This window comes from Cydia fagiglandana, chromosome 15, assembly GCF_963556715.1.
Source record: "Cydia fagiglandana chromosome 15, ilCydFagi1.1, whole genome shotgun sequence".
Lineage (NCBI taxonomy): Eukaryota > Metazoa > Arthropoda > Insecta > Lepidoptera > Tortricidae > Cydia > Cydia fagiglandana.
In genome coordinates, this window is record NC_085946.1 from 18,763,200 (window position 1) to 18,785,963 (window position 22,764).

Consider the following 22,764-nt stretch of genomic DNA (forward strand, 5'->3'; position numbering starts at 1 on the left):
TTCAGAGCCATCTAACAGAATATTTCGGCATTATTTACTAATTCTCTTGATTTACAGTACCTATCTTTAATAAAAAGGGTTAACGAAAATATTAATAATTGAATCTGGATGCTACTTTATTGGAAAGCACGCTTTAAAGAATTCAGTATCAAAATATGCATTCTTTTAGTCAAAGAAAATAATCCTCGAATATCGAAACGCTTTATCCAACTATTAAAACGTAGGAAAATTTCCACACAGAATACAATGCACCATTATCCCCATGAAACAGAAATAGAACAAACATCATTGAAACCGATCGGCTCCACAATAGCTCCGAATAATAAACCACCGATGAGCGCTGCAATTTAAAACTGCAAAATGACACAAGTAACTCGATTCTTGCCAGTTCTAACCAGAAAACACACGACTACCAACCATTTTACACAATTCACTGGTGCTTTTGTGAAACATTACCTACAATGCTCCTGTACAACGAAGCAATGAATACGGCGTTAGTGTTTGGGGCCGCAAAGGCGAGAGGAAGAGGAATTGAAAAGGAAGGCCCACAATAAAGTCGGGGTGAATTGTTGCGAAGAATTGACAAAGAATAATGCGGGCTCACGTAGCTCGAGACAGGCTTCCAAATAATGACGGAAAAATCGGGATTTTAATTAAAACAATTATTTTACTGATACTTCGTAAGTATATTGGATCCAGTGTAGGATACAAAATATGTGAATTCTAGTGTATATGTTGCCGTAAAAACCCGTTTTTAGTAAAAACGCGTTTTTCCTATAGATAAAACTAGTTTTCTTAAGGTGCCTTTATAAAATGAAAACTATTGCCTTTGTAAAGTGCCTTGGTGAAAACTAATTTTGACTAAACGATACACATAATACAAACGAAGCTTTGTTCTTTCTTATTAAAGCCTGTTGGTACTTGCATTGTAAACGTAGTAACACGATCATCGCTGAAAACTTTTTGAAATCATGTTTTATTTTTACAGGTTTTAATTTAACCCTCAGAATGCCTTATTCTGTGTCCCTTCGAAATCGTTTGAAAAGTCAATTTAAAGGTACTTTTGTGCTAGCCATTTAAAGTATACTATAAAATCAGTAAATGTTTTGCTAAATGTGAATGCCTTATACGAAACATTAAGGGTATTTAAAATCCTTTTATCACCAAATCGATCTGAGAGCCCACTATATCCCGGCAACAGTCATTATTCCACGCGATCGCTCACGCCACAAAGGAGGGAATTTGCTGCAGTCACGACTACGATGTGCTCGGGATTTTCTCGGGTCAGAGAAATATTAAAAAATCCCAAAAAATGCTGAAATATTTACTTGTGCACTTTAGCAATTATTTAAAATTTAGGAATATTAATTTCACCCTAAAAGTTTTTTTTTTTTCATTTTTCTGGGAAATTAACTAGTACCTAACAGGTGGGACTATTTAAAAATATAAAACAGTTTTACTATAATATATTATATTTAGTTGTTATCTCTGTCTCATATCTTTTATCTTTATCTGTAGGTACAACTATACTAATTTCAATAAATCAAATATCATATTTTCCTCATCGGAATGCGCCTCCTAGCCTTTCTTCGTCGACTCTTGTTGCAGTCTTTTCATATTGCGAAGCCTTTTATTTAACTTTTTAAGTGTGTTTATGTATTGTTGAATAGCCGTTCATTGTTCGGATTCTCTTTAAATTGCGACTGAATAGTCTTAAGCTGAGTTTGAACTGCTTAAAGCGTCAGGTGGAGTTGTTTTTGAGACTAATTGATGTTCTTGGAGAGTTCTCGAAGTTAATAGTGTTCGTAACTTTTCACTTTTGGCTCGTAATCTTTCTCGCTAGTTATCGGGATAATTATTCGGTACCTCAAATGCTTGAAAATGGTGTTACGAGCTGTAATACTGTGATAATAGAGGTATCTAAAATCAAAATCAAAATCAAAAAATCTAAATATACTTTATTCATGTAGGCCTAGCAACAAGCTCTTATGAATCGTAATTAATCTTAATCTAATTATCAGAGCAATTTATTGATGTTAATATTATTCCGTAATAAAATTGGATTATTATACATGTCAAATTTAACACTAAGAATTTCACAAAAGGATCGTCAAACATTAAAAAAAAAAATTGTATAAAAAAATACTAGTCTAGAATTTCTAGAATAAAATCTAAATGTAAAAAAAAAGCATAAGTAACAAACAAGTAGATAATATTACATCGGAATATCCATTTCCTCATCAATAATCAAATATACCTAATAAATAAATAATCATTTCGAATAACAATTAATCCCACGTTGTATTATCATTCATGTAGTCCTGTGTGGTATAATAAGCTTTGGAAATAAGTTTACGCTTTACATAATTCTTAAATTTATTAATAGATAATTCAGTAATATGGTTTGGAAGTTTATTATAAAATCTTACACAATTACCCATGAATGATTTTTATATTTATTTCTAGAACTTATGTTTATTTCTAGTATTAATATTATGGATTTCACAATTTTTCCTAAAATTTACAATATTTTTATGTACATACAGAATATTCTCATAAATGTATTGACAGTGCACTGTCATTATGTCAATTTCCTTAAATTTATCTCTAAGTGAGTCTCTATGGTTCATTCTGTATATTGCTCGAATAGCCCTCTTCTGCAGAATCTATGACTGTATAAAGATGCCATTGTACATACCTGTCAATTTCCATGATAAAATGAGTATCGTTTGCCGCCGTATTACTATCCCGATTATCATGTTCAATCCGTCACTCATTTTATCAAGGAAATTGAGAGTCAGAGGTCGCGTGAAGGCCGCAGCAGTAATGTCGCAACAGAACTGCAGCTGTAGCTGCCATCCGAACGTCACCTTAAAGGTCAAAACAGCAATGCGGCAAGACGATGTAGACGTAAATGTCTGGTTGGCCATGGCCACTAGGTTTTACGAAAACGACTGCCTTCTGTTCTGACCTCCTAACCCAGAGGGGAAACTTTGCCTTCTTGGGATTAGCTAACAATTTTTACTTTTACCTAAAACTACTGCTACCTAAATATCAAATGATGCATCGTACATTAGTTCCGCAAAACTCATTGGTACGAGCCAGGATTTTAACCCGCCACCTCCCACTTGAAAGTCTCATGCCCTAACCGCTAGACTTCCAACGCTTTAAATATTTTGTTACACTTGATTATTCTTGAATTGTACCTACGTACAATTGTACACTGTTAAGATCATATTACCATTCTCTTTTTGGCTCCATCAGAGCGTAATTGCTTCTAAAATACTTCGCATTTTTACACCGTAAAAGGAATAAAGCAAATCTTTGAATACGCAAAATTGAATTCGAAAGTATGCTCATATTTCTATGATGATCAAACGACGAAACTTACCCTTCAATTTACGATCCTTCCAAAAGGATTCGCGAATACCATCTTTTAACAATAAGATATTCGAAAATAACTGGCGAGATATTTCTCAATTTATCCAGGAATCCTCTGAAAGTGAATGAAATTTAAGTGAACAGTAATATAATTTAAAGGGCCTTAACAATGGACCCTGCTCAGGGCGTTATTAGCAAATAATAAACAACTTTAGTAATGTAGAGGCTCACCTGCGCCGCGCAGTTAGGGATTCTACCGTGATGAAGGCAAAGGTAAAGGCCAGGCGTCACACTGAATGCGTATGTAGATATATAAACAGCAACGATATGAAGCGTGAAGAATGAAGCGATATGAGGCCTATCATGAAATCACTCATACTTAGATGCAATTTTATCCCCAATGGGTGTTTTAAGTTTGATCACGGTTATATAAGTTCTCAAGCTGTAGAACCAATTTGGATTCGGTCTTTTATTATTTGAAAGTATAGGTGTCTCTTGTATAATGGGAATGATTTATACAAAGGGCTTATTTCTATCTGTACCTGTTAGGGGCAATACACCGGTCACAGACAAAATTGGAATGTAATCATGTCTAAATTATTTTCGTTGGCTTGTTACTGACCCCTCTCTGTCACGCTTCTACGTATGTATTTTTAGCTGTAGGTAGATTAAGATTATTTCGAGAAAAATTAAAAACAAAATTTCAGCCCATACAAAAAGCTACGCATAGGGTCGTGACAGCGGACATGCAAGAGAACAATCTCACACTTGAGGATGCCGAAGACCGGGCAAAGTGGAGAAGACTGAGCAGGAAAACGGACCCTGGCGCTAGGCCGGGAAAACGCTAGGTTGAAGAAGAAGAAGAAGAAGAAAAAACAAGACAACAATCATTTTGAACAAAGCTACACCTACGCATGCTGTGTGCAGTGTGCACCGGGCTTTAGGTGTATGTCCGGAGCACGGCAGCGGGAGGTCAAAGGAACATGGCATCTCGATTTATGTTCCCTGTGTATTAGAACTACTTAATTTACGAAACCAAAGCAACAATGTTTATACGTCTTAATTAGAAACTCTTTATTTAGGAGTCCAAATGTGACGATAGTAAGAATTCTATATATATTACTGTAATTAAATAAAAGATTCTAACGAAATAAGGTCTTTAACGACGAAATGAGAGGGTTAACTCACGAGGTTTTAAATTCGATCAACAATCTCAACAATGTTAAGTAAATATTTTAATTTAAATCGACCTCTATAAATACAACTACATACCACTAACGATTTTTCGAGAAAATCGAACTGTAAAGAATAACGCGCAGATATTTTACAATACTTCTCCGAAATATCCAAGAAAAGTCAAGTAGTTCATTAAAAATATACCTAATAAGCCGAGTGATCGCATAAAATACCTATCCTGTCACTCCCACGCGAGGAAAATCTCATTTATTACGAATACTTCAGTTCCGTGAGCAGGGTTAATAACAATAATGACTTCTGGGTAGGCATTAAGTGCCGCGAAGGCTAATTTTAGTTAGCTGATAAGAGGTATAAAATAACATAATATTACAATTTTTTCCTACACAGGTACCTAAAAAGTATATAGTAAGTAATTACTTTCAAATTAATATTTAGACTGCCAAACATTATATGTCGCGACCCTTTTATTTATATAAATACTTATTTTGGAAATAATATAAAAAAAAAATTTACATAACATAATTTGTAACATTTTATATCGGTAATTGTATAGTAATAACTATTAAAGTAAAGTATAATCTAATTTTAAGTATTTATTATGAACTCGACAAACTCATTAAAACTGTAAAAAGTGTGCTAGTTTCAGTTTTGTTTTAAAACGTAACGAAAACGAAAAAAAAAACTTATTTATAAGGAGTTAATGATACGATTTACTTACGCGCACCAAAGTACAAATCAATAAATCTTAATATAGAGAATTATTATTTAATATAGAGAATCCTATAAGAGTAATGGTTCGACCGAGTTTATAAGAATTATCAGATTTATTATAAACAACGCTTTATAACTTAAACAGAACGCGGTAAGTGGTTTCGTATCGCGTTCCTTAAGTTCATAATATAACGTTGTAGCTCAAACAAAGAAGTTCTTTCATATGCATAACTCGCGTACAGCCTGCCGTGCGGTATGAAACAGAAAACCGCGGAACAGAGGGAAACTAGCAGTTCATCTTACCAACTCGTGTCTGTAACATATTTAGACATAGACTAGGAATCCTCTAGACTGAGTTTAGAGCAATTATTTCATGCAACCAATGATGCCAAAAATGCGGGGGTGCGCGGGACGAGGTGAGCGAAGTCCCGTGCCGTGATTGGTCCGTTCAAAGACACGCATGTCACACAAAGACATTTTCGACTCGAACATGGAGTAAAAATACCGTATTCGTAGCAGAGGGGGTAGCGCGACTATACTCAGTCTTGAGGATGTTTTGTCTGTGTATGTAGACCAAGCTAAGTTGGCAGCGATTTTGATAGCCCACTAGCCCAGAAAGCCCCCATCAGCGCGACGAAGGTCATCATCTTCTTCGCGTTATCTCGGCAGTTTTGTCACCGCTCACGAGAGCCTGGGGTCCGCTTCACAACTAATCCCAAGAATTGGCGTAAGCACTAGTTTTTACGAAAGCGACTGCCTTCTGACCTTCCAACCCAGGAGGAAAACTGGGCCTTATTAGGATTAGTACGGTTTCCTCACAATGTTTTCTTCACCAAAAAGCGATTGGTACTTAAATATTCAATTATATTTCGTACATAATATATAAGTTCCAAATAACACATTCATACCAATGCCGGGGTTCGAACCCTCGACCTCCGGATTGAAAGTCGCACGCTCTTTCTTACCGCCAGCGCGACGAAGATATACATATACCTATTATACCTAAAATTCTCAAATCTGAGAAGGCGCTCAGCTGTCTTTCCTCTTAACTGGTCTTAACATTTAAAAAACACAGATGTCAACGAATCCAGAATTTGGAAAGGAAATTAGAAAATGCTCTACTTTTTCCTTTACTCTCCTAGTGCTGAAAGCCGAAACACTCAGATTATCCCAGGCAATTAACCCCGAAAAACACCCAGCGAGTGAAACAACGCATCTGCGATGCAGATTGCACTTTGCATTGCAGACTTGCAGTTATTACCATGTTTCAGACGATTACCTCGCACTAGCTCCTGCATTCAATGGAGAAACTGGGAGGCGTACTCGTATTCTATTTGTATTATTGGGTTACAAATTTGAACTGGTTCTGTTATGGATAAATAGGATTAGTGTCAAAAGTATTTTTTTTTCGACAAGAACATCTTCTTCGCGTTATCCCATTCACATTATGTCCTTAACAAATCCAAATCAAATTCATAATCGTAACGCCCGCGCCCATAACCAATCAGACACTCAGCGCTAGGAAGATAATGCTTTCAGACTTGCAAACGCCCTTAGGCTATGTTGCGTACTTACTATGGTAGTGGTATACAATTGTAAACGTCTCAAAAGCCAATTATAAGGTAACGATTTGTTATGCCTTTGACTTTGTTTGTATACGACTTTGACTGGTACCTACATATCTCAAGCAAGACTCTCACTGTGCATTTTACATGCCCTCATAAGCGTGAATTATCTCAAGATATATCAAAAACAAATCGACAAATTAGAATCCGCCTCTCGGTCAAGTATGGGGCACGTGCCAATGATACCAACTATCCCTCAGCGCTGACCATACAAATAAACATCCCCCTTTTAATTGGTAATCAAGGGTTAACTGCTTTAATTAACTGCCTCTTACTCTCCCAAATTGTAAATCTATTTTTGTTTACGAGACACGTATGACGCGGAGTAATTATGTGCGCAGTAAAGTATTATCAGTATGAGACAAGGAAGATAATTCAAACTAACATTCTGCTATCAATAAATAACAATGATTATGATCAAAATGATATCTTAATGATGGCAGTCGCCCGTAGATTTCGAATGCGTCAATAACACATTTAAATATAATTTAGATATTTCAATGAAAGTTAAAATTGGTCTAAAGGACAAGCACGAAACTTTCCTTCCTGAAAGTTATAAACATTTCAATAAAACTACTTTTTTTCGACGATGTTGGTAAGTTACAGCCAGAAATTAGAGTTCCAAAATAATTTATTTTCAGTACTGTAAGTGAGTGAGTAGGTTTCGCGGGGAGAGTTGGGTTATGAATGGGGAGAGGGGAAGGTTTGAGAGGGGGGTGAGAAGGGATTTTAAGGCTACTGCTACAAAAATAATGTATTCCAATTTTAAATGGGGCTATAGTAATACGCATAATAAAAAAAAATCGATCCAACAATCTTCCAAAATCACCTTTGTATGAAAAATCTTCTCACCCCATATACGAGGCACTACGGGGTGAGGTGGGTTTTCCTCTTTATCGTCAAAGTTATGAAATGGAACTACCCAAAATAAAATACAAACGTCCGAACCACTTATTATATACCCCATTCAGTTTTCACATGTAAAAATAAAATTATTACGAGGTTTGAAAGTCAAATTTCACCCAACTCACCCCATTTTACGGTAACTATAACTATACAGACAAAAATGTTTTTCTGTTTGTGTGTCATCCGAAAATTACAAGTACGTAGATACTCGACGCATAAAGAGTAAACATAGTATTTAAATCCGTTCGTACTGTTAAAATTGTGCTGTTGCTTGGTCTTCAATCAAGTGAGTTGTTCCAGCGTGATTACTGCGCTAAATAATACGTGATATTTCGTTGCCATGGTAACGTTTCCTTTTGCTTATTTTTTGTGAGGTAGCAACATGATAAATAATACATGATATTTCGTTGCCATGCCAAGTATTCCTTTTGAAGTTTTTTTGGAAGGCGACAAACATGAAACAAGTACTTAATTAGGTATGTACAGCGGCTGTAGTCGATACTTAACAATCAGAACGTGTGACTTTCAAGTCCAACTATAGATAGTAAGTACTTGGAACTGGCGCAAAAGTCTATCACAAATCTCGTTACTAGTTGAGAATAAAACTTTTTATAATACCTATAAGTTAAGGTTATGCGTCTTTCGTAAAAGAAACTGACTTAAATGCTTAATTTTCTTACATTATAGGTGTAACTGTAGGCATTTTATAACCTTTTACCTACTTCTTAAAAGTTGTATGATGAAAGCTTTAGAAAAACTTTTGTAATATTTCTATGATTTAGTTTGATAAAATTTAAATCATATTCAATTTCCTACACTATAAGTTCAAATTTCAGTGGAAAATTCAGCATCTAATAAACAGCCAAAATTAACACACACACACACACACACAGACAGTAAATTGACAGTCAATTTTTGTTAGGTACCACTTACCATAAACATAAAGATGGTGTTCCGTTTAATATACGAGTAGGTATAATTTTATTAATTTTTCATTTTTGCCGACGCTAAATATGTTTTATGCTCACTGTACTCTATACTACAGTGAGCATAAAGTACACAACTTGAGCCAGATGTTTCACAGCTCACCTGCTACTGGTACTCGTAAGTTAGGTTTCCGTAGGTACTTACCCAATGAACCCGACGAGGTAAGACCCTAATGAAACTAAATTACGAACCGAACGACCTCTCACTACAATTATGTAAAGAGGCTCCGGCACAGACCACTTACCTACTAGACAATACATGAAACAACACTTAAGGTGCGAGGGGGTAAGATGCAAAGTCGCTTGTAATGCTGCGGCATACGGACCCCCAACCCCATCGCACCTTACCTACAATAGGTGATGAAACAAAACACGCCGCACCGTCAGTAAAGGTATCAAGGCCGTCACCACTTGGTAACCAACGGGGTGGTGGTGGGCCAACGGTTTGTACTAGTTTACACCAGCTCCAAGTAAGCGCCCGCTGGTAAATCGTATAGTATGAATTATCTCAGACGATTTTTTCGGGCTCAGTCCCTAATCTGTTAAACAAAAGCCTGTTTCTTTTATGCAGAGCAACTTAGGCGCATGCCAAAGCAGCCGTGTTGTTTAATGTGACAGCTCATTCAGAGAACAATCAGCCAACAAGCGGGTCGTAATTTTTTCGAGATAACAAAACGTGTTATCGGTCTGTCTTCTCAATGCACATTTAAGTGTAATGGGTTAGGTAGTTGCGATACGATACGACACGCTGCGAGACTGTACGTGATTATCTATACATTATTACGTACAAATGTAGGTACAAACCACTACTACTTAATCGCACATATAGGCGTTCCTAAACCTAGACACCGTTATGAAATGAGTCTTTGAAATACACAGGAAAAAACAATTATAATTTATATTTTTTGCGCCTTATTAGTTAAGGTTATACAACAAGACTAGCGTAGTCTGTGCCAGGTACTCTGTGATCCGATCATGCATCCCCCTCTCTTAACGAACCCTTGAGACCCCCTTTCGGTACTTAAGTCGTACCGGTGCGTGGTACGAGAGACCACCGCTAGTGTAGGAAGCCATCGGATACGAGTACCTAACACCACTGAATCATCATCATCATCATCATCAGGCTATATCAGTCCACTGCTGGACATAGCCCTCCCCTAAAGAGCGCCAAAGCGCCCTGTCTTGAGCATAGCTCTCTCCATAGCTCGCTGAGCGACTTTGAACTGGTGGACCAGCCCTACCGTGAGTGTCCATGTCTCGGCTCCGTAGGTCATGACGGGTAGGACGCACTAATTGAAAACTTTTGTTTTCAAGCATTGCGGTATGGATGACGAGAAGACTCGGCGTTGTTTCCTAAACGCTGCCCAGCCCAGCTGGATCCTCCTCTTGGCCTCCTTCTCGAAATTGTTTCTACCAAACTGAATAACTAACACCACTGAATACTGAAATAAAATAAATATTTAAGAGACCCAAGCCTTATTCCTGTGGGACTAGGCCGATCTGTGTAAAATTGTCCTATCATATTTTTTTTTTATTATTGTAAAACCATTTTACGCAGATAAATATTATTATTAAATATTTATTTTTATAAGACACGGAACACGGCATTAGCATCACGTTACAACTCGTAGAACTGATGTAGGTACGAATTTTATTTGTTATTTACCGATTTCGAGCTTCCCGTCGAAGGATAACAACGAGAAGAAACTTTACTAATCAATAAGGCTGTTTCCCTTGAGTTGAAAGGTCAGATTATAATTTCAATTTATTTCTTGCCTGTCAGTCGCTTGTTATAGGCCGTACAGGCACTGCGCCAATTTTCGGTAGGTACCTATTGCTACAGAGCGTAGTCAATGTGACAGACACTAAGCAGTCTCAAGACACGAGACATTGAGTCCTCCGCTGCTATTAGTCTCGTCTCAGTTTTTTAGACTAATAATTTTTTTTAAGAGCCTTTAAGGTGTCCCACTGCTGGGCAAAGGCTTCCCCCCTAGACCTTCAATCCTCCCGATTAAGTGCAGCATCTGTCTAGTTGCTGAGAAATGTATCCAGGTCGTCTCGCCATCTCCTCTGAGGCCGACCTAATTATTAAGTCGAAACTAGAGTCATTTTTAACTTGTCAGAGACCCTAGTCTTTTGTACAGAAAATTGTAAGTCCTTTCAGGTACTTACCTAACTCTCAATTTATTAACAATATGATACAATAACGCCTAAATATTTTCTTTACTGTTATTGAGATAAAATCTATAATAAAATTGTTGACGGAGTCTTCGTTCGGAGGCTCGAGCACTATGAGTTACGCTTAAAAGACTCAATGAATGACTCGACTTGGCACTTAGAAGACTCGGAAGTTTCTGGAGCGCTGAGCCTCGTAACAACAAATCGAGTTCATCAAATGTAGACCCAAAAGACTCAAGTTCCTACCAACACGAAGCACAAGTTACTTATTTTTAGCATTGTGAGTGTCAAATACACGAAACTTCAAGAATTATCGGGACCTTTAATCTGGTGGGATGTTACGTAATCCGGTCTTTCTTCCTTCTCATTGTATAAACAATAGGTGCTATGCACAGTAAATAAATCTTTGTGAACTTGTATGTTTGGGCCTGCACCTTGTAATATATTTCATATTTTTATTGCCTCATCGGATATTGTTTTTCACTCGTATAAATAGGTTTTATAATCATGAACCTGCTGCAGTAAAAATTCAAAAGGCTGCAAGATTTTCTTAACCCTTTAAAGCCCGAGGCGAACTACAAAAGCTTTCACGGGAACTTTAATTTGCATTTTGCTCAATATGCAAACGACGGGATAATAAAACGACTTTTAAAAACGGAATGTTATACTTTAAAACATCACAATTCTCGCATAGAAAGTTCAAACACTACCTTACGATACGTTAAATAATTTGGAATAGCGGACTAGGAGTGGCCAGTGAGTACAGATATCGTATTTCTATGTTATAATATTGAATATACTTAATGTAAAATTTTAAACGGGCAAAGATAGGTTCGCTATTGATAAGACTGTGACTTCATGACTCGTCGATTTTTCATGGACACATCAAAGACACACGGCAAAGATATTCAAAGCATGTTTACGCCCCTCGGTAATGTTGCTACCTAATGTCGGTAATTCCAATCACAAAACGGCCTCAATTTTCATTTTTCTCAAGTTTTTGACATCTCAATTTGAAGTTGAAAACAGTTTAAATTGGATGATGAAAATGAAGTCTTACAAATTACTTTAGACAGGTGAGTCAAAAACAAGTTGGAGGAAAAATTGGGGATTTGAGACATCTGTGTTTTATTTGTTTAATAAGTTCAGTACGATTAAAAAAAAACAGTCTTTGAATCACATTTTTAGGATCCCAAATTGTGACTGCACTTTGTTTCAATTCATTTTTATCCAAGGCCTTTCCTCTAAGAAATAAATTTATAATAAATATGTAAGTACAATAAAATAATCTAGAAAGAAGTACAATGTCATAAAATCACAATACTTTCAAAAATAAGGTTTAAATGCATTTTTTTCTTCACATGTTATAATTGTATCAAAGTAGGTAAGTAAAGAAATATATTAAGACAAAAACCTAAACTGACTTAGTAGGTAAGTACCTACTATTGTTTTGTTAATTATAAAGTAGTAAATTGCAGTCGACAATACGACATCTGCACTCAGCAAGAATCCGGCCACACGAGATTATTTACACAACATAACGAGCGAGCTTCGTGCAAACACGAGAGATCATACGACCCAGTCAAATTAGATGACCACAAGGGAATCCTCATGGGTACTGATGCGATGTGCCATTGATGTTTTCAAACCTGCGAATTTCCACTTGAATTTTTTTTTTTGTATTTTCCATTTCCAATATCTTTTTTTTTCGGCAATTCCTGAGCACGTTTAGTGCAACAAATCCTCCTCGATAAACTGAATCTGGACTAATAATTCGAAAATTATGCATCAAAAACATCGAGTTCCAATGTTTAAGTTAAATTGTTAAATTTTTAACACATCTACCGTACTAAACCACCATATGGACAAATTATTTAAACATCCAATTATGAAGAAATTAAGGAAGAGTTTTTAAAAGTAAAGTACTAATGGCACTATCACACTTAGCCCTGCCGTTCACGCAAGGACCCAATGTCATTTGAGCAATGGGTCCATGACTGGTGCGGTGGTGCCTAGCAGCTCTTAGTGTCCAACACTGGGATTTTTTATTATTATGTTACTAATAATGTGATCTCTCGCGTTTCCGAATTCTTACACTCTCGCAACAACATCCAAGTTCTATTTAATAGATTATAGATTCAAGTTCCTATTGCGGTCTTCACATTGGATGTGGAACCGCACGCCGCTCCGTATGCAAGCGGGATAACGCCATATAATATGCATAGCGTTGTCTTGCTCACACACCGGAGCGACGTACAATTCCGCATCAGTGTAACCGCGCATAATAAACAATATTCGAGTATTGAACAGGAACCCTGTTGCTCTCTTACTTATATACAACTATGTAACTGGACTTTAACATTATTATATCATAGATTCATATACGTTATTTTATAGTGCACTAGTATTTTATTGGCTGTCGGCAATCGTATTTACCTACCTAAATTAAAAGTTACAATGAGTTTCTAAGAAAAAAATAGCGAGAAAAAATTCGCTAGTTTCTGGAAAAATCTTTAAAATGTCTATCCATCCTTTTGGTTTTTTATACTTTTTAGGTTTTACACATCGTATAAAGTATTTATTTCTTACTCAGTTTCGTTACTTTTGGTATTTTCCTTGAAAATAAACTAAAGAAACTGAATAAGTAACACTCTCTTGAATTCTGAGTTTTTAAAATACATTTCAGCTGGGGTTGGATTTGCCATTATTGCATTGATTAGCTTCAAATTTATTTCGCATTTAACGGATGTGTCAATAATTGGACATATAATTAAAAATAAGTCAATAACTGGACCGGCCTTACGGAGCTTGTAAGACTGACACAACACATTTCGTACAATATTTAATTAAGTATAGCGTACCATGCCGGCTTCTATGTATCCTGAATTAAATAATACATAATGTTGATCGATAGAAAGTCGACAGCCAATAAAAATATACTTGTACTTTATTGCTACATTAAACTATGTCTTGAGCGTAACAAATAAAATCCATCAGTTTATAATATATTGCAGCAATTTACATTTATTCAATAGAGTCTAGGATTGTCATTAAACGTATTTTATATCTGCACAAAAATATGTCTCATTTTACTAAGTATTTATAGATGTATACTACGTAAATACATTATTTATGGCACAGACTACATTGCGGTAAATAATATGGAAGGCATTGTATAATAAAAAGATTCATATTTGAACTCTTTGACGTGTAAAATGAGCGTAGACATTTAATAGCCAGTTTAAAAAAAATTATGTATTAAAACAAGTCACTCACGTTTTTTCACTGGAAAACGGAGTGAAACATGTCGATCAAATTTTCGACTAGAAGACACTTAAGCTACCCGTTAAAATATACATATTTAAAGAAATTTCTCATGGAAGTTCATGTTATGAGTCTTATGGAAGTTACGTTTTTACTTTTTCATGTTTAAATAAATAAAAAACATATAATTTAGTAACTGCTTGCCTCCACTTTATAATTTTTAGAAGTTCTATTTTATTACTTTTATTAGGTTTAGAAATATCTCATTATTTGAATTGTAGACCGGTTTAGGTGTTACAATATGTAGCAAATATTATGAAACCCATACTTATAATAAGGGATTAATTCATGGTAACTATTCACTTACATAAAGGTTGACTCAAGCTAGAAAGTTCCGGATCCACCAAGCTAGATAGGCGCCCCACAATTTTATTCGTTTTTGAACGAAGTGACGCCTCGACCCTAACCCGGACCATTCAAGCGTGAGTCATCCTTAAGTGGGCTAAAATTCAAATCTCTTGATGTATATTTTCATTATTTCAGGCTACGCCCTCTAATAATATGTATACATATAAGTAATACTGTAAATTATTTACACGATAAATTAAAACACGTATCTATATTACTCGAGTTCACTTTGTACAATTATTGTTGATATGGTCAATCGGCGAGTAATGTCTACTGATCAAATCTCGCTGTGCATCTGCCAGATACTAATCTTATCTTATCTTACATTAACTTCTGCAAAACAACAAAAAAAGATGGACGGAAAAGGCAAAACATGGTTCCTAATCTAAAACAGCGAGAAACAAATACAAATTGGTGTTAAAGATTTTAACGTTTTAGGAATATATTCAAGAAAGGTTTTTCCTTATATCGTAGAAATTAAAATAATCACAACCTTAAAAAAACTAAAGCTTACTAATATTGCTATTATATAATTTGGCATATATTGTAACAATATCTTATGATTATGACGACTAGAACTATAAGCGCAAGCCTTGAGCGACTTAACTCCACTTTCACCCACACAGTCACACCTCTATTATGTATGTACAAAATGATATGCTAGAATTCTACTATGAACATATAATATTCAAATTGAGGTATCACTTAAATTAATAATGTCTTTTCACTTCAAAGTCACTTCGTATTTGGTCGTCGAGGTCTCATGGGGAGAGGAAAATCATATTGCATTTAGTTTCAGATGAGCAGTGAATCGAAATCAAAATCAACCAACCAACCTTCGTTGTCTTTGTGCAATAGTGTTGAATTTGCGAGCAGTTTTCAACTTAAATTGAGTGTTCTCTCTGTGCACCAACTCGCCGCCAGACATGTGTAGTTTGAGACTTTTAAACGATTTCACAAACTCCACAAATGTCCATCAAATACAGCTTTAGTTAAGCTTTAAAACGTATTTCAAAGAGCGTTTAACATTTTATTACATTTTATTCAATTTGAAATGCAGACGAGTAATCCTACTCAAAAAGGCATAATAAAAATATCTCGATGGATTTTGACGGTATTGCCTTTTATTTCAATCGACTCTTTGTTATTACCAATCAAATTGTAATTTCAATTTAGTAGTTGTATCTGCCAATATCCATTAACCTCTTATATAAGTGTTAAAGACAATCGATAAGTACTACAGCAACAGAAATTTACGCAGCTTTTGACGTTTAAAACCAACGTCTTTCAAGTCAGGGGTCGTGCCAACCAATCATTAAATAAAGCTAATCGCCACTTAAGTAAAATGGAAATGATGACCTGATATTCGTCGCGAAATGTCATTTTAGCTGTAAATAGTAATACTACACTTTCTTTAGATTTCGACGTACTTACATTGTTATATCTATTCAGAATCACGAACTATTTCTATCCTACTGGGAGAAAAAAGTGTCACCAAATTTTCATATATTTTTCGTTCCTTCCATTCCGTTACCGTCATACAATCTATGAAAATAATGGAAATAAAAATCTGAGGAATCTTCTTTCTCATTATTCTGAGTGGATATAACGTAAAAAAATCAAATAATAGTTAAAAAACAGCAATAAGTAAAATAGAATATTTTTCGTTTAGCTTGTGTGATTGTCCTCTTGGCTAGACCCCCGGATGCTACAAATTTCGAATCAAGCTTCATCTTAAACCATGGAGACCTACTGCGTGAAGACGACCAAATAATCTATGGGCTAGGTGCCGCAATGCAAAATTTTGCGGAAGGCCTTCCTGAACTCCGGATTGAAGATGGTGTAGATGACGGGGTTGAGGAAGGAGTTGATGTAGCCGAGCCAGGTGGTCAGCATGAAGACGGTGACGCCGGGGCTGTAGGGGAGCCCCAGCTTGAAGCAGACGGCGTCAAGGACTGAGCAGGTGAAGAAGGGCGCCCAGCAGAACAGGAACACTCCTGGGAGACAACATCAAATATTTAATATCATGTCGTATAGTTGACATGTCAATCAATCGTAATGCCATCCAGATCCAGAAGAAATACTTGGCTAAACAGGAGATTATAGGCTTCGTGACACAGGCGCGTTTTCCGGGCGGGGCGTGAGCGTGGCGCGCCGCTTTGACGTATAAAACGCTCACGCCCCGCCCGGCAACGCGCCTGTGTGACGAAGCCTTTAATCTCCTGTTGAGCCAAGTATTTCTTCTCTTCTTATTATTGGCCTATTTAGCCTTATGCTTTATAAGCCCTGTCTCATGTCTGTAGCCCCCAGCTGTAGAAAGGACCGGGCAGTTTTGAAACTACAGCAATATAAGGGTAATGGTGAAATTCTGATATCAACTACTTGCTTTCTACAGTTGAGTCGGAGATTGAAGCATTTTACATCAGGGTCTCACCTAAAACGATGGCTAAGGTCTTAGTAGCCTTTCTCTCCTTCTTCGCTGAGGACTTTTCCCTCTTCTTCTTGCTGGCCTTGTTGGCCTTGTAGATGGTGAACCTCGCCGTGGCAGCACTGGCTTTTCGCTCCTTCTTGCAGTCGCCGAACTGACTCACTGTGTCCGGTTCGTCTTCGGAGCGAATTGCTAATAGTGATGCGTTTCTGGGTGATGAAGACACAAATTAATTCAATTTGTAATACATTAACAACAAGAAACATAAACTCATATTTTTCTTCAGTTTAACTGTGTGTAGCTGTCGCTGTTTTTAAAAATCGTGAACCGTGCTTGTTATACACATAGGAAATTAAAACCAAAAAGAAGATTTTACGCTAGGGTAGCTAGTAATCTGTGGCAGGATGTCAGGATGTCATATAAATGATGCTGATGTGGCTTCATTATTAGAGAATGTGCTCGTAAAGTAGTATTTTGAAGTCAAAGACTAGATGGACAGTTTCAATATAATATGGTATCAATTCTAATGCGGATTTCTGACAATTTTGATGCAGATTTTGGAAAGTGCAGTAAACGAAACGAACGGCCTCTTTCTTCTTGCAGGTGACTGGACCAGGAGAGTTGGATGGGGATGAAACAGGCTCGACGTTTTGTATGTGTGTTTGTGTGTGTGTGTGTGTGTGTGTGTGTGTGTGTGTGTGTGTGTGTGTGTGTGTGTGTGTGTGTGTGTGTCTGTGTGTGTGTGTGTGTGTATGTGTGTGCGTGCGTGCGTGCGTGCGTGCGTGCATGCGTGCGTGCTTGCGTGCGTGCGTGCGTGCGTGCGTGCTGCGTGCGTGCGTGCGTGCGTGCGTGCGTGCTGCGTGCGTGCGTGCGTGCGTGTGTGTGTGTGTTACCTAGTCTCCTCAATGCCGCCGTTCTTGCTGGTGACAGGAGCAGGAGAGTTGGGTGGGGATGAGACGGGTTCGACGCTTGAGGGCGCGTAACCGCTGTCGTTGTTGCCGTTCGGGTCGGATTTCAGCTTCGACTTCAGCAGAACCCTAAATCGAAAATATTTTGTTAATACTCAAAGTAAACGAAAGTTACGGAAACCAAGGAGAGCATACATAGATGAAGTAAAAGTGAAAGTAAAGGTCATGTCGTGATAAGCTGTCAAGACAAAGGCTGAGGACAGACATACATAGATGGAAATCGCTGTATCGACAACTTGTAACTTCCAAAATATGTATGTCGATGATGAACGCTACAAAGAGTACTTGCGCTGCCCGCTCGAGCGCTCCGTTGCACGCTCGCCACTCAGGCCGTCACACTTATGATACTTATGAATCTCAGCAGCTCAACGCGACGCCGCTGGTCCGCGAAAAGCGCTTATCCCACGCCTTTGTTTGTCCAACTCAAGCAGATTTACTGCATGGAATAATACGAGTATTATCCTTTTACTTTGCACTTTGCAATTCTTTGCAAGAAATATGGAATTTCTGATCGCTTACTTTTAAATAGGATTTTTAATAATAAGTTTGCACTTCTGTCAAATATTATTTCACACAAAAACATACACAAAGGCTTTGAAATAATACTAACCAAATTAATTTACTATGACTGTCAGTGCTTCTACTTTTACACGACCGGTAATCGATATTTTTAAAGCAATCTAATCATTTGTATCATGCACACAGCCATAATACATTTTTATTTCCTAGCCTATTTGAGTGTCCCACGGCTGGGCAAAGGCCTCTTCCCTTGATTTCCACTACACCCGATTTGGTGTTTCCTGCGGTCAGTTTTTCAAGAAACTGTCCAGGTAACAGGTTAGTTTATTATATTTTTTTATTGCTCTATGATACGGAACTGTGATAGGAGGTGATAGGTGGTATTTTATAAAGGCAAAGAACCCGCTTCAGTTGTAGGAATTTGGCATACCAAATTGATAAAAACTGGTTTTGATACGATTTTGAAGATCACTTACGTTGATTAGTGCACGCGAAATGAATTGAATGTCGTGCGTGAGATGCGCACCAAACACCAAGACGATCTACAAGGTCGAATCAAAACACGTTCACGCTAATAATAAACTGTTAAGTCTGAATCGGGCTAATAAGTCCTCCGATCTGGCCTCGCTACGCTTAACTCTCGAGCATATTCAAATAAGGCGCTTAGGATGCTTGTATGAACTTACTTGGGCGGATCCTCTCGAGCTGCGAGCATAAATTCCGTGGACTTGTCGTTAGGAATGACATGACAGTCCTCCGCGTCTTCCAGCTCCACGGAACGCTTGTCGAAGCTGTAACAAACACATCTATGTAATCAATCAGGGTTTTCATCCATTTCTCCTACTAATAGCAAGGTAGCCAACTACATAACAACTGACCAAAACAACATAACTTTCTTTAGGGAATTCAGCTAAAATGTTGTTCACTTAAATCATGTTCTACGCAGTTTTATTTGCAATGAGTTCATTTCAGTTGTCGGATTATCCCTTATATGTCGCTATACAGTGCGTAAAAAATCGTAGTTTGGAAACGAAATTCGAAAACAGTAACAACAAATTTGGAACGCCAAATCTAGCTGCTCCGAAATTCAATTTGAGAAAAAGCTTTTATACATTTCTGTTTTAATTTAATCCTTAGGTACTAGACAAATAATTAGTCGTTGTCATTTAGTTTCTCTCAGCCGTACACACTTAGAACTGATGAAGAAACTATTTCATTTAAAACACAATTGCCTGTCTAAGTCGGTGATAAAAGAGGCGTAACAAACAAGTTTCATCATAGCAGTCATTCATTTAGTGTGCTTAAAATAAGCAAGGTATGATAAGCTCTTTACTGAACAAAGGTTTTAATCATTTTAGATTTCGTAAATTTTAAGACCTCATAGTTACGTCATAAAACCTCAGACGCAAGGGCAAACGTATAACTTTGTAGGTCAGAATATAAAACCGTTTATGGGTACTCATGATAGCGTGGATTTTCAGCTTTAACTTATTATGTAGCTACTTTACATAATGCAAAGGTTACTAAAATATAAGAGAGCGTGTAGGACGTAAACGTAACACACACTCAAGGTACTTTATTATGTGCTGTCCCACAAGTTTAAATAAATACGAATACTGCACTAACACAGCGGAAAACCTTAACACAAACTAAGCAGGAAAGTAACTAACAGTGATAAAACTAATAACTATAACAGACGAGAGTAACTTCAACGGCTACTTCATATTTTCTCATTGTTCGCGACTACAAGAAAATTAACTCCGTAATAACTGGGGCAATATAGCACCCAGACATTTGCAATACGCATCGGTATGAACAATAAATGTATTGCAAAATTCAGCCAACAACACAAAGCAGTAAGGTTGCAAATTGAAAAAAAGAATCTCAAAATGAACAGATGATTAGGTCTCTCTAGGGAAATTATGATGGAAGATACGAAATTAACGTGATTTTCTTTGGGCGTGTAATAGATTTTCATTAATTATTGAGGCTCAAGCGGACAGATATTGCCCGGAAATGTTTTATTAGCATTCATGAAAGATGAGCTGTCGAAAAACGTCAGTATTACAGGATATTGATGTATTTTTTCTGCATAAAAAGGCATAATATTTTTGTGTTAATGTTCCTTAGAAATATTGAATTGCCTTTACCTTAAAAAATGGTATTATTAACCATAGATTTATTAGATCATTAATAAGTAGGACGCTGCTAGTATCTTTTTCTGATAAAATCTACGTAGCTTTTGTACATCATTATTTTTTTGAGCATGAGCACTTATGTTTCTTCGCAAAATTATCGTCCGTAAACCGACTTTACAGACAACCATATTTTTTATTATGTAAAGCTTGTTTACTTCATAATGATATAGCCGCTATTAAATTGCACAACGGGACTTAATCGCGTATTTAAGTTTCTAAGATTTACCTCCGACGTTTCGAGGACGGCGTTGTCTCCGTTGTCTCGGAGAAGACTGGCTCAAGTTGACATCAACATCTTCTATCCGCGCGAGTTTTTCGAACTACCCGCACTTGGTCTTGTTTATCAGTTTGAACGTTTTGCGCACTAGGGATGTTACTCTGTCGACACACAACACTAACGATATTCGATTTATCGACTGTCGATATTCGTTTCCACTTACTAATGACCGTTGTGCAATTTAATAATGTTTAATAATCGTGAAAGTTTAAATCGGTGATATAGCCGCTGTACTATAACACACGCCCAGCGAGGCATAATTAACACACGTCTAGCGAAATCTAATTTATTTGTCGCGATCTCCGTTGAAAATTCACAGCCTCTGGCTAACCGCTACCGTGACGCTTTCAGCATGCCTGTCTCTGGGATTTTATTTTATCTTTTTAGTCTAAATTCACCAAGAACTTTGAGCCTATTATATTCTATACCCACTTTTTATATGAAGCAATCTTTACATTTGCAAACTGCAGGCGCTTTACAGATGCGGTATGACTTATTTGACTTAAAAATCCTAGGTAGGCAGAGTGCGTGCTATTCACAGTATATAAAATTTCACAACCGACAAGCATTTCGTACCTAACCCAATTATCAAGCCGATAAGTCTGCAAACGATCCTACAAATTAAATAAAAAAATAAAATAAAAATACCACTTTAGGCAAGATTGGAACTTGCGACCTTTTAGAACACCGGTCCTATCGCTCCTAACCAACCGAACTATCGAAGGTCACCAGAAGTGTACAGATTTTCTCATTATTTCCTTTTACTTACACGCCATAAATAGGAAGGCGTTTAGGAATATCTGCCGTGAGAATAAGAATGTTCTATTTTAACGGCACCAGGGCCTCGAGGTAGCTATCGGAGTCGGATTTTTGGAAGATTTGATACCTGTCATGGTCATCCTCGTTGCTACCGGAGCCAGTGTTGGTGGCTGCGTCCAAGGCAGTTTCTGCTAGCCTTCTTGTCTGCGCCACGTTTTCAATGACGACGGCTTGGCTGCCCTCCGGCACGGGAGGCTTCTTCGCCGCTCGCTGCTTCCGAGCTCTTATCCTTAAAGCCTGGACAAATGATTTCATAACATTAACAGGAACGTATACTCTGTGCTGATTACTGATATTAGTGCGAGCGAGATGGTTAGAAATTAATAGTAAATTACCCAGAGGATAGCGAATATGACAGTATTGTCAATGTCAAACTAGTGGTAGCGTACAAGTAATACCTGTTACCTGACTAAACCTGAGTGTATAATCTTTGCTAAATTTATGTAAAGGGTCAATTTTCAAATAGGCATTTTTTGCTGTCCCACGGCTAAAACTCGAAGTCCATAGGACTAAAAGACTGGGTTTGTATATATTTTCATTCAGTGTATTATAAGCTTTAAAAATCATCCACAGGTGTACCTAAAATATTATTTGTTCCTGACAAAATCGCATTTGAAATTCCAAAAACGGCGAAATTTGCCGTTTTTCGCGTGTCCCAGTGGCGGCATAGCGCAATAAAAAAAATCATAACTTTGGATGTAGGCAATGTATTATAAACAACTTTGTATTTCTATAAAGAGCATTTTCTAGAGAAATGATTTAATCATAGTGATATATTAATGCGTTATTTAATAAAACAAGGAAAGCCTTTTTATCGCTGTCCCGCGCGGCACCTGTTCTGTTATGACTTAAATATACCCTCTATAATCTTATATGTCTATTGAATAACGGTTAGATTA

General features: G+C 37.0%; 1 protein-coding gene across 1 annotated transcript in view; it reads right to left on the reverse strand.

The window, feature by feature from the left end:
* Window positions 1-16,348: 16,348 nt before the first annotated feature.
* Window positions 16,349-22,764, reverse strand: part of LOC134671517 (dopamine D2-like receptor) — a 307,997-nt gene continuing 301,581 nt past the window's right edge. Inside the window, 5 exon segments of the mRNA XM_063529383.1 lie at window positions 16,349-16,653; window positions 17,091-17,364; window positions 18,013-18,121; window positions 19,258-19,362; window positions 21,933-22,102. Coding sequence (XP_063385453.1) covers window positions 16,439-16,653; window positions 17,091-17,364; window positions 18,013-18,121; window positions 19,258-19,362; window positions 21,933-22,102 — 873 coding nt within the window. The 3' untranslated portion in view covers window positions 16,349-16,438.